At 62.7% G+C, this 12,384-nt stretch overlaps 2 protein-coding genes across 3 annotated transcripts; one reads left to right on the forward strand and one right to left on the reverse strand.

The window, feature by feature from the left end:
- Nucleotides 1-265: 265 nt before the first annotated feature.
- Nucleotides 266-5,359, reverse strand: TRAPPC3 (trafficking protein particle complex subunit 3). Of its 2 annotated transcripts, XM_050326516.1 has the most exons (6): nucleotides 5,253-5,348; nucleotides 3,831-3,878; nucleotides 2,856-2,953; nucleotides 2,553-2,652; nucleotides 2,116-2,298; nucleotides 266-1,822 (listed from the first exon to the last, which is right to left on the reverse strand). In XM_050326516.1, the coding sequence occupies exons 1-6, from the start codon at nucleotides 5,292-5,294 to the stop codon at nucleotides 1,703-1,705; spliced, it is 591 nt and encodes a 196-aa protein (XP_050182473.1). In that variant the 5' UTR covers nucleotides 5,295-5,348; the 3' UTR covers nucleotides 266-1,702. The 2 variants fall into 2 exon arrangements, with proteins under 2 accessions (XP_050182473.1, XP_050182474.1); XM_050326517.1 differs by lacking the exon at nucleotides 3,831-3,878 and having other exon boundaries at nucleotides 5,253-5,359.
- A 745-nt stretch (nucleotides 5,360-6,104) lies between these two features.
- LOC126645565 (xylan 1,4-beta-xylosidase-like) lies at nucleotides 6,105-10,591 on the forward strand. The gene is made up of 15 exons (XM_050326104.1): nucleotides 6,105-6,320; nucleotides 6,431-7,015; nucleotides 7,084-7,244; nucleotides 7,348-7,507; nucleotides 7,650-7,820; nucleotides 7,902-7,993; nucleotides 8,084-8,241; nucleotides 8,322-8,425; nucleotides 8,520-8,744; nucleotides 8,869-8,954; nucleotides 9,123-9,259; nucleotides 9,423-9,512; nucleotides 9,640-9,848; nucleotides 9,980-10,186; nucleotides 10,304-10,591. The coding sequence occupies exons 1-15, from the start codon at nucleotides 6,105-6,107 to the stop codon at nucleotides 10,589-10,591; spliced, it is 2,889 nt and encodes a 962-aa protein (XP_050182061.1).
- Nucleotides 10,592-12,384: the final 1,793 nt, after the last annotated feature.

Consider the following 12,384-nt stretch of genomic DNA (forward strand, 5'->3'; position numbering starts at 1 on the left):
CACAGTGCAGAGAAAGGCCAGTCCCCAAACCAGCCACACTGAGCCTCTGCTGCCCCCAGTGCCACGGCCCTCCGTGTGTGGAATACTGGGCAGGTTCCTCCGGGCAGCAGCTCCCGGGAGGGCCAGCAGCCAGGAATTCTTGCTGTGGTGCTGCTGTTGCCCTGCCAGCCCCGGGCACCCCATCACCACTGTCACCCTGCCAGCCCTGCCTGCTGCTCCACACCAGCACCCGCCACCAGAGCAAAGGCAAGAGGAGACCAAAGAGTTGACACTGGGATTCTTTTAATGCAATTGCTTCTAAAATGCAGCTTTAAAGCGATGTGGAATGGTCAACAGTGAGAAACAAGGGATGGTTTTGAGCTCTGCAAGGTGACTGTGCAGCACCTCTGCCCCCAACACCGCGCTGCAGTGCTGTTCTCTGGCTGCTCTTACAGTGACTCACTGTCCCCTCACATCTCACGGGGCATCCAAAGGGACTCATTTGGGCCACAAAGGGACAGGGTGAGTCATTCAGCACCAGATGACCCAGCATTCATCCAGAGAACCCAAACAAGCAGCAGGTCACTCCCTCTCACCTCACACTCGGGCACCAAACCCCACGGGTACTGGAGCTCCCCATGACCTCGGTGGGGTTGTGCCTTCATGCTACGTAAAGTGATTTGGGAACCCAATGTCTGACTGTGTTTGCTGGCTCTGGGTGGCAGAGGGAGCTGATTTTCCAGTCTCTTGCTTTTTGTTGTCTAACACTGTGTATTTTACAGAGTAGCAGGTGCCACAGGTGGCCAGTCACGGAACATGGGAAATTCTGCTGTTACCTGAACATCTGTGAGAACAAACCCCAGCACCACCTCCACACCATGCAGTTTACACACCCCAACAGCAGAAGAGAGTCTGAAATGCCTTTAACACCTCCCAGACCTGTGCCTGAGTTTGGTTCCCACTGTGGATCACTGATGCCATTTGAGCCACTCTTGCCTTTCTCTGTGTAAACTACTTCCTGCTGCTCCACTGCAATTTAGCATCCCCCCCTTCCCGAGAGGGGAGCGGTAAGGCTGCTGGGGAAGGGACACTGGAGAGGTCACAGGACTCCCAAATCTGCCATCCTGTGTGGTGCCACAGCCCCCTGAGCAGAGCAGCCCCCGAGCCAGTGCCAGCACTGCAGCAGGTCTGCCGAGCCAGCCCTTCAGATCAAGCTTGCATGTACCAGTCACCTCAGAATCAGGTGCAGGAAGCCAGTCTGGTCTACAGAAATACCACACACTTCTCTCCCAGTGGATTTTATACACCTCATTTAAGGAAGGACAGGGTTTAGCAGGGAATTTGTGGGCTCTCATCGCTTGGTCTCCAATTCTGGACATCCAGCACCAATCCAGATGTGAGCAGACTGGAGCTCTCCTGGAGTCTGAGCAGTTGTTCTCACACAGCCCAGGTCACAACTGGAAACTGAGGACAGGAAGCCTCTGGGGAGTAGGAAAAGCACATCACCTGATGAAAAAGCTTTAGAATGAACCTGGGAAACAAACACCAACCAGAAAATCATCTTCTACAGAGGATGGAGGTGACAGTAGAAGAAAATAACATCAGAAGCAGTCAGTGAGTCAGTCTGAGTGTGCAGGGGCAGGAGATCCCTGTGGGCCCGTGAGGAAAGCTAATGGCCAAGCCCAGCTGGTCCCTGCAGTCCCCAGGGAGATGGGGCTGTGCTTCACTCTTCCCCAGCTGGAAGGTTGTCCTCAATCCTCCTGATGAACTTCATCCGTATCTCTGTGACGCTGTCGCCCTTCAGCGTGTCCTGCACAAATTTCACATCCACGGCCATCTGCACCTGGGAGGGGAGAGCAGAGGGCAGCTGGGATCTCCCTTTGCACAGCAGCTTCTCCAGGCACTGAATGATCCTGGAGCACCAGCTTAAGGACTCTGAGGACATGGCATGACATGCAGGGCTCTACAGGCTCCGAAATTTGAGCCAGAGCTGTTCTGTTGTCCCAGCCAGTTCCCTGGGAACGCACTTCAAGTCCAAAGCAGAACCAGAAGTCATGAACACAGACTAGAATCAAAGTAACTGCTGGCACCTGGCTATCCATACCCCCATCCCACGGGAAGAGAGACATGGCTCACCATTTCCAGGGCACCCCGCAGCACTCCACAGAGCAGGTTGGAGTAGATGAGGGTTGAGTGGTTGTCAGGGAGCTCCACAAAGTCCACTAAAGGATTGTTTTCCAGGATCAGGGAGAACTCATCACCTCCAGGGCTCCAGTTGGTGATGCTGGGAGTGATGCCCAGGTACATCTTAAATGCAATCTGTTGTGCCAAACAGAGGAGGAACAAGAACAGGTGAGGAACAGCACAGCTTTACCTCTGTAAACTACTGAAGGGGTTTGCAAACACCTCTCCTTTCTCCCAGTTCCCACCAGCCAGCAGTAGTTGAGCTAAATCTCCCTTTTTCATCACCAAAATCTCAGCCAGACTGCCAGAACAGTCCCATGGGTAGTAAATATTCTATCTCACATGCAAAAGCCCACCAAAACCCGAGGAGGCTGTGCCTGGACGTTCACCTTTGCAATAACATCAGCAGTCTCACGGAAATCGTGGCACCTCCCGACGTTGGAGCGGGCCAGGAAGTCCTCGATGAGCCGGACCCCGATGTTGTAACCCCTGGGAAGGGACCAGAGCAACAGCTTTAGAAAGGCAACAGATATTTGTAAAAGAAGACAGTGGAGAAGAGAAATTGCACCTGAGAAATGTCAGTGCTAAGTAACTGCAGCCTGCAGGGACTTTGCTCCTGGAGCAGCACGCAGGGATGTGCCTGCTGTGATCCCGGCCCCAGCAGGGCAGATCCCACCCCTGCATCCACTCACATCTTGTCCAGCTGCTTGTTGACGTCGTCGTCGTTCTCGTAGTCCTTGCAGAGCTGGGTGACCAGGGCGCCGTAGGTCAGCGTGAACAGCTCCGAGTTCTGCACGGGAAAAGGGACTCAGCCACGGCACACAGAGGGGACAGACACCTGCTGCACTCCCAAAGGGATCTGCTGCCTACTCAGGAGAGACCCCAGCTCCAGTTCTGGCAACAACTTCAGTGTCTCCTCAGAAGGGGGCTCTGAGCAGTCTGATTCAGCGGAAGATGTCCCTGCCTACAGATGAGCTTTAGGGTCCCTTCCAACCCAAACCACTCTGGGATTCTGGGAAAGAGCCCAACAGCTCCTGGATGGCTCAAGGTGCCATGCCAGGGCCCTGAATTTACCTCAGCCACTGGCCTAGAGCTGAGATCTGGCTCAAGCCTGTGTTTCACCAACGTGTTACAAACAAGCAGCACTCGGTGGGCTCCAGCTCTGCTCCTTTCAACAGGCCAAAAATGCTCCTCCAGCCAGGGATTTACAACACTCTGTACTAAGAAAAAAGACTCCTCATGTCCCTAAAAAGTTCTCCGGGCACAGAATTTGCTTCACAGATTAAAATGAGCTCCTCAGACCCAGCAGAGGCTCAGGGAGGATGATCCCAGGCCAGCTCAGCACTCGAGTGCTGTGCACACCCAGGACCAAAGGCACTCGGGTTTTCTTTGCACAGTTGTCAGATTTGCAGAAAATTTGCAGACAAGGGGAAAAGTTCTCCTCTCCCAGCCACCACCTTCGATCCTCACCCTGAAATGATGTCAAAGAGCATTTTTTTGGGAGCCATCAAGCCAGACCAGTGGTTAACAAAGTCATTACAGGCTGTAGAACGAAACTCTGCAAAAGGAAGTGTTCTGGGGAACAAACAAACCCCCAGCACTGGTTTCTGCTGTCAGTTTTGGCATGCAGGGGGATCAGAGGGGCTGATCTGGGATCTGTCACCTACCATGAGCTGCAGAGAGGCAGAAGGTGAAATGAATGGCAAATACCAATACTAGAGAATGAAAGCAGCAGCAGGCAGGGAGGGAAAAGAGACAAGATCAGAGTTAAGTGACAACACAGACCACGAAAAGTTCACACAAAGCCACAACGAACACACGGAGGAATCTCCCCCAAACAAACAGAAACTGGGTTTGTAGAGGGCACAGGGAATTCCACCTTGTCTTGTTCCTCGATTAGGGAGAAATCCTTCCCTGGGAGGGTGGGTAGGCCCTGGCACTGTTGCCCAGAGAAGCTGTGGCTGCCCCACCCCTGGAAGTGTCCAAGGCCAGGTTGGACAGGGCTTGGACAACCTGGGACAGTGGGAGGTGTCCCTGCCCATGGCAGGGGGTGGAAGTAAATGGTCTTCAAGGTCCCTTCCAACCCAAACCATCCTATGATTCTGGGATTGCCATTTCTGAGGAACAACAACGACCCAAAGGCTTCAGGTAAGAAAAGAACCAGTCGGGCTCCTGTGGGAACTTTTGCCCCACTTTGGCTCTAAAGAACTGACACATTCTTTGTGGGTTTTTACTTAAAATTCTGCTTTTCTCTTGTAAAACTAAAGGTTGGGCAAGCTCACACCAGCGGAAGGACAAGGTGGAAGTTCCTTTGGCTCAGCTGGACTCAGACACTCGGCAGAGAGTTTTAACATCCATGCAGAACAGGTTGTGAGGGTGTCAGTAGTTTTAGTAAAGACAGAGGTGGAGGGGGGGGATGGAAGGGGGGAATCCAGCTGTTCCCAGGGTCTGTCACTGAGTGAGGCCACAGAGGGGTCACCTGCTGTTGTCAGCCCCAGCCTGGGCACAGTCACTGCCTGAGACGCTGCTGTTCACACAGCTGCAAACAGGGCAAACCTCTAATTCGTTTTTGTACGGAAATTCTTCATTTTCAGCCCATCTGACGGAATTAAAGTGCCCAAAGCTTTTCCCATTGTTTGTGTTACTTCCTACTGCAGAGCAGTCCTCAGTGTCCATACTGTGTTCTGTGGACACAAACGTGTCAGAATTCCAGTGAGTTAACACCAAATCCGTAAATAACCGTTGTGTTTAAGGAGCTGAATCCCTGGAAGAGGATCCCCCACGGCACGGAGGGGCTGCTCAGCCTGACCCAGCCCCTCCACACGGCCAGAGAGGAAAAAAAAAAATAACCCAGATTTTATTCTTTATTACCGATTTTACATTAAAAACTTATTAATTCGAGCCGAGCTCTGCAGCTTTGGGCTCCATCTCGCAGTTCCTGCCTCAGCGGGTAATGGGGTTGGAGAGGGGAAGCGTCTCGGGTGTGAAGGCCCCACGAACGGGCGCGCCCGGTGCCGGCTGATCGCTGCCCCCCGCCCCGGGCCGCGCCCCGCGCTCGCCGCCCCGGCCCCGCCGGGCCCCGCCGTTACCATTTTCTTGCTCTCGGTGCCGCGCCCGCCCTGTCGCGACATCGTGTCCGCCCGGCCCGACCGGCCCGGCTCCGCTCCGCGCCCGAGGCACCGCGGGCCGCGCGGGGCACGCCGGGACCCGCAGTCCGCGCAGCGCCGCGCCCCGCGCCGCGCCCGCGCTCCGGGACTACAGCTCCCAGGGTGCACCGCGCACCCACCGCCCCGCCGCGACACCGACCAACGGCGGCGGGCGGAGAGGGTCAGGTGACCGAGCGGCGCCCGCCGCAAGGGGGCGTCCCCGCCCCGCCGAGGCCCCACCGGGCCCGGTCCGTTCTGTTCCGCTCCCCCCGGCCCTGTCGGTCCGGGCCGCTCCCGGTGAGGGCGGGGCCGGGCCGGTGGCTCCTCTCGGAACCGGCCGTGGGCGGAGCGAGGCTCTGTCCGTGGGGAAAGGGCCCCTCCTGGGCTGCGGGCCCCGCTCCCAGCCCGGTCCCACACTGCCCCCTTGGAATGGGAATGGAGTGTGGAACGGCCCGAGCTGGAGGGACCCACCAGGCCCACCCAGTCCCCCTCCTGTCCCTGCCCAGACACCCCAGAATTCCCGCCTGTGCCTGGGGTTGTTGTCCAGACGCTCCCTGAGCTCTGGCAGACTCGGGGCCGTGACCGCTGCCCTGGAGAGCTGTTCCAGCACCCTCCCTGCTGGCTCGGGGCTCTGGCTGAGGCTGCACCCCGGGGAAAGGGCAGCCTGGCGTTATTTAAATTTTAAAAATTTATTCATTTATTCATTCATTTCTTTAATCCGCCTGTTGTTTATTTATTTATTCCATTATGTCTCTACTCCAGACCTGTCCCTGAGCGAGTGACTCGGCCGGGGCTATGTGCCGGGGCCGGGACGTGCTGTGGGCGCGGAGGGTCCCCCCCAGCGCCGCCGGCTGCTCAGGAATCCGGCAGCTGGGAGCGGGCTGTCCGTCCCGCCGGGCCGGGCAGTGCGGGGCCCGGCCGGGCTGCGGGGCCCGCGGGCATTGCCTTACATGGCCGCGTCCCCGGGACACGGCGAGGCACCGGGCCTGGCACCGGGGCACGGCGGGGGCAGTCCGGGCTGGGGGGCTGCCAGCGGCACCTCCGCCGTGCCAGGGAGGTGATGGGAAGAACATTTCCCTGATAGCCAACCTAAAAAGACCCTGTGTCCCTGGTCACCGCAGGGGTCCCTGGCAGTGCCCCGCCGAGCTGAGCTGGGGGGCACGTGGGGCACAGAGGGCACCTCGCTCCTTGGATCTCCGGGACGCCCGGTGGGGACCCTTCACAAGTGGGGCAGCTCCCGCTGCAGCCGGGGGGCATCGGGAGCCGCCCCCAAACACAGACCCCGACGAATCCAGCTGACGGGTCCGGGGGGCGGCCGGGACCCGACAGAGCCCCGGGACCCCCGTCCCGTCCCGCCGCGCTCCGCCCCGTGCGGGGGCGCAGGACCGGCTCCGCCACTCTCCGGCTCCGCCACTCTCCGGCTCCGCCACTCTCCGCCCCGCCGCGCCCAGCGCCGGGGCCTCTCAGCGCCGGGGCCGAGCCGGGTCATGCCGTGCGGGCCCCGGGAGCCGAGCCGGGCCATGCCGTGCGGGACCAGCCCGGGAGCGGCGCTGGCGCTGCGGGTCCTGGTGCTGTGCGCGGCGCTGTGCGCGGGGCCGGTGCGGGCGCGGCCGCCTCCCTTCCCCTTCTGGGACCCCGCGCTGCCCTGGGACCGCCGCCTCGATGACCTGCTGGGCCGGCTGAGCCCCGCCGAGCTGGTGCTGCAGGTGAGGGGGCGGCGGGACCCCCCCGGGGACCCCCGCGGGACCCCCCGCTCAGCGCCGCTGCCCCGCAGGTGGCGAGGGGGGGAGCGATGGGCAACGGCCCCGCGCCCCCCATCCCGCGGTTGGGCATCGCGCCCTACAACTGGAACACGGAGTGCCTGCGGGGTGATGCCGAGGCGCCTGGGTGGGCCACGGCCTTCCCACAGGCGCTGGGGCTCGCTGCCACCTTCAGGTACCGGCACCGGGGACGGGGCACCCCGGGGGTGTGGGACGTGACCTGTGAGACAGGTCCCCCCTCACCCACGCCCCCCAAAACCCCCGTGGTGTCCCCACAGCCCCGAGCTCATCTACCGGGTGGCCAACGCCACGGCCACTGAGGTGAGAGCCAAGCACAACGACTTCGCCGCCACCGGCCGCTACGGGGACCACACTGGGCTCAGCTGCTTCAGCCCTGTCCTGAACATCATGAGGCACCCGCTGTGGGGCAGGAACCAGGTGCCAGCATGGAGGGGTGGCCCCTAGCTGGGGTCAGGCCATGTGGGACCGTGGCCAACCAGCTGGACATGGCAGTGGCTCACGGAGCTGTGGGGACATGGGGCTGGGGGTCTCGGTGATGACCCACCCGCATCTTGGCCAGGAGACCTACGGGGAGGACCCGTTCCTGAGCGGGGAGCTGGCCCGCAGCTTTGTGCAGGGGCTGCAGGGCCAACACCCCCGCTACGTCAAGGCCAGCGCTGGCTGCAAACACTTCAGTGTGCACGGGGGCCCTGAGAACATCCCCGTCTCCAGGCTCAGCTTCGACGCCAAGGCAAGTGCGGTGGGGCTGGGGGTGGCAGGAGGGCAGGTGACACTCCGGGTGCTGACCCTTGCTCTGCTGCGGCACTCACAGGTGCTGGAGCGGGACTGGCGCATGACCTTCCTGCCCCAGTTCCAGGCGTGTGTCCGTGCTGGCTCCTACAGCTTCATGTGCAGCTACAACAGGTTGGGAGCGCGGCGGGGGACCACGTGGGCTGGGCTGCCCATGGTGTGGTTGGCCTGGCTCTCCGGGCTGCCCCATCCCCTCTCCGACAGGATCAACGGTGTTCCCGCCTGTGCCAACAAGAAGCTGCTGACGGACATCCTGCGTGGCGAGTGGGGCTTCGAGGGGTACGTGGTGAGCGATGAGGGGGCCCTGGAGCTCATCATGCTGGGGCACCACTACACACACACCTTCCTGGAGACGGCAGTGGGTGAGCTCACGGGCTGGGTGTGGGGTCCCTGGGCGTCCCACAGCTGTGACGGGCGTTCTCCCTTCTCTCCGGTATGGCAGCCTCGGTGAACGCCGGCTGCAACCTGGAGCTCTCCTATGGCATGAGGAACAACGTCTTCATGCACATCCCTCAGGCTCTGGCCATGGGCAACATCACGCTGCAGGTGAGCCAAGGGGAGCAGGGCTGGGGCCATGGGCAGGGAGCCTGGGCTGTCCCTGCCAAGCACAACCGAGGTTTTGGGGTTGGGGTCTCCACAGATGCTGCGTGACCGGGTCCGGCCCCTCTTCTACACACGGATGCGGCTGGGGGAGTTCGACCCCCCAGACATGAACCCCTACAGTGCCCTGGACCTGAGCGTGGTGCAGAGCCCCGAGCACCGCAACCTCTCGCTGGAAGCTGCTGTCAAGAGCTTTGTGCTGCTGAAGAACATCCGGGGGACGCTGCCCCTGCGGGCTTGGGACCTGCCCGGCCAGCGCCTCGCGGTGAGCCCCAACACAGGGCGGGCAGGGGGACACGGTGACCCAGGCACTGCTGCTGGCTCTGTACCCGGGCACACAGGTGGCACAGGGCTGCCAGTGCCCACCGTCACCCATCTGCCCTCCACAGGTGGTGGGTCCCTTCGCCGACAACCCCAGGGTGCTGTTTGGGGACTACGCGCCGGTGCCAGAGCCTCAGTACATCTACACTCCCTGGTGAGACAGCGCGGTGCCACCTCGTGTGTGCTTGTCCTGGGCACTGCCTGGGGCTGCTGCCGGAGCTGCTCGTCCCTTTGCTGGGGGCCAGGCCAAGGGGGACGTTCCCAATGTGCCCCGAGCCTGGGGCAGAGCAGCCCCCGTGCCCTCTGCTCTTCCCTGGCACAGGAGGGGGCTGGAGATGCTGGGGGCCAACGTCAGCTTTGCGGCGGGCTGCGGCGAGCCCCGGTGCCAGCGGTACTCCCGGGCACAGGTGGTGAGGGCGGCGGGGGCGGCCGATGTGGTGGTGGTCTGCCTGGGCACAGGTAGGTGGGAGCACCGGGTGGGCACTGCCAGGGCAAGGGGAGCGCTCTGGGAGAGAAGGGGGGCCCAAGAGCTCCCTCTGAGGCAGGCAGTGCCCCTCTGCCCTGTGTGCCTGCAGTGCCCCGGGTGGGTGTGAGGGGCTGTCCCTTGGCTCTCCCCACGCAGGGGTGGATGTGGAGACAGAGGCGAAGGACCGGAGTGACCTGTCCTTACCGGGGCACCAGCTGGAGCTGCTGCAGGACGCCGTGCAGGCAGGTAGGGGCTCTGTGGGGCCCAGGGAGTGGGGCCACAACCCTCCCAGGAGTTCCCCATCCACGGGACACCCCAGAGCCGTCCCAGCAGTGCCAGTGCAGGGCTCTCAGTGACAGTCACCTCCCCGCAGCCGCCGGGCGCCCCGTCATCCTGCTGCTGTTCAACGCGGGGCCCCTGGACGTGAGCTGGGCGCAGGCACACGATGGTGTGGGGGCCATCCTGGCCTGCTTCTTCCCTGCCCAGGCCACTGGCTTGGCCATCGCCAGGGTCCTGCTGGGCGAGGCAGGGGCCAACCCAGCCGGGCGGCTGCCAGCCACGTGGCCCGCGGGCATGCACCAGGTAAGGTGGGGGTGCTGGTGGCACCTGTAGCCCTCTCCTGCCTCAGTGGCCATAGCGGTGGCGGGATGCAGGGCTACTGCTTGCCCATGGCCGCCCAGCCCTGCCCTGCTCCACTGCCCTGTGTCCCGCAGGTGCCGCCGATGGAGAACTACACCATGGAGGGACGGACGTACCGGTACTATGGGCAGGAGGCCCCGCTCTACCCCTTCGGGTATGGGCTCTCCTACACCACCTTCCACTATCGGGACCTGGTGCTGAGCCCCTCGGTGCTGCCTGTCTGTGCCAACCTCACGGTGTCTGTGGTGCTGGAGAACACGGGGCCACGCGATGGCGAGGAGGTGGGCACGGCCGCTCTGCACTGCGCGGGCTGCACGGGCACCGATGTGCCCTGGCTCCCTCCTGCCAGGGGGCTGCTGAGGGGTCCCTGTGGCACTGACTGCTGTCCCTCCGGGCAGGTGGTGCAGCTGTACCTGCGCTGGGAGCAGTCCTCCGTGCCGGTGCCGCGCTGGCAGCTGGTGGCTTTCCGGCGCGTGGCCGTGCTGGCCGGCCGGGAGACCAAGCTGTCCTTCCAGGTGCTGGCCGAGCAGCGCGCGGTGTGGGCGCAGGAGTGGCGCCTGGAGCCCGGCACCTTCACCCTCTTTGCCGGGGGGCAGCAGCCGGGCCAGCGGGTGCGGGCGCCCTCGGAGGTGCTGAGCGCGCGGTTCGGCGTCACCGGCGCGGCCCGGCCCCTGCGTGGGTGCTGAGGGTGCGGTGGCAGCGGGGCGCTGGCCGAGGGAAGGGGTGCGAGGTGTGCCACGGGGAGCTCGGGGGTTGTCTGCCCTGCAATAAAGTGCTGGTGCTCCGTGGTAGCTTTGTGGGGCCTCCTCCCCTCTGTCCCCCTGGCACAGTGCTGGGATCCTCCTGCAGCAGGACCGCAGTGCCCTTTCTCTGCCTTGGGCTTTCTCCCTCCTCCCATCCCTGTCCCACCCCCTGCACCCCAGCCCCTGCCCATGCCCCACACCAGCCAGCGGGCAGTGTGTGCCGTGGCCACGCATGCCTGTGCCTCCCGCTCTATTTATAGCTGCTGGGCTGCTCCAGCACATTCCCTGTGCAGAGGGAGCGGGTCACTGGCAGCCCTGGGAGGCTCGGGAGGGCAGGCTGGCCTCTCTCTTGTGCAGGCAGGGTCTGTCCCTGGCAGAATTCAGCCGTGCAGCCGGGGCAGAGGTGCAGCAGTGGGAGCAACCGAGCCCTGTGCTGGTCAGAGGGGCAGATCCAGCCCTACAGCAGCTTAGGGGCTGTGGGACAGGGCCAGGATAGGATTCCTGCAGCAGTGCTGGCGGGGAGCTGGAGCCAGGCAGGAACTCCTCCGGATGGTGTTGGAGGACTCTGATCTCCTTCAGCCCTGGGGCCAGAGGCCAAGGTGGGGGTGGCGGGGAGCGCGTGGGGCTGCCCAGGCCTGACCCTATGACATCAGGACACTAATTACAGATACGGCTTGGGATAATTACAGAGCGGGCATGGGCAGGGCAGGGCTCAGCCCATCGCTGGCCCATTTGTCACCAGCACCCACGGGGGATTGTCCTGCAGCAGTCGGGATTTGCCACCAGCCACAGTGTGGCCCCACGGCAAGATGCCGAGGGGCTGGTGGCTGCCCTGGCACGCTGCTGGTGACGGGCTCTTGCCGTACCCATCAGCCCAGGACAGGACACAGGGACAGACACTCGCCCCCAGGGTCCTGCAGGGTCAGTGCCCCAGGGCTAGTGGGGGTCAGCTGGAGCGTTTGGGGGACAAGGCTTCAGATTAGCCCTCATGGCCACAGTGCCACAGAGCAGCAGCGTGGGAGCAGCCTGGGGCTGGGGCAAAGTCCTGGGGATGAGGAGAGAGGTGGGGGCAGAGGGGTGGGGAGCGGGTGGGATGGGGTGTCCCACGCAATACTTTGCCCAGAGGTGCTGGCGGGGTTTGTTTGCTATCCTCATCCCTGTTTGCTCCCAGCCTCCCGGCTCACAGGGCCGAGCTGTATCTGTAGTTGTCCTTTGACTTTGGGGTGCTCAGCCCGTTGGGTCCCCACCAGCAGTGTCGAGGCATGCTGAGGAGACCAGAACCATGGCTGCAGGGTGCAGCCCCCTCCCCAGGCTGCAGCCCCCTCCCCAGGCTGCCCTGAGGGAGCCATGGCAGTGCTGCACCCCACGCCACGGGGTGAGGAGCACAGGGAGTGCTGGGACGTGCAGCTGCTGGGGCTGGGCTCTGTGCTCATCATGAGCTCATTGGATTTTCCATCAGTGCAGGGGGGGTGGCTGTTCCCAGCACCACAGGACTGGGGGGGCTGGACCCAGGAACCCCGACACAGCAGGGCTCTGCCTGCAGCGGAGCAATTGGTCGATGCCCTGCTTGTATAAGCCCATTGACTTGGGCTGGTGTGGCGGCCACGAGTCCTCTGTGCTTCTGCCCACACTGGGAATGCTGTCAGAGCATGGCCACAGGCCCTGTACTCTCACAGTTGCCCCTTCCCTACTGTGCCCCCCGCTCCAGGCTGGCTCTGCTGTGGGGAGAAGGACCT

This window comes from Myiozetetes cayanensis, unplaced genomic scaffold (genome assembly GCF_022539395.1).
Source record: "Myiozetetes cayanensis isolate MyiCay16 unplaced genomic scaffold, myiCay2020 scf31, whole genome shotgun sequence".
NCBI lineage: Eukaryota > Metazoa > Chordata > Aves > Passeriformes > Tyrannidae > Myiozetetes > Myiozetetes cayanensis.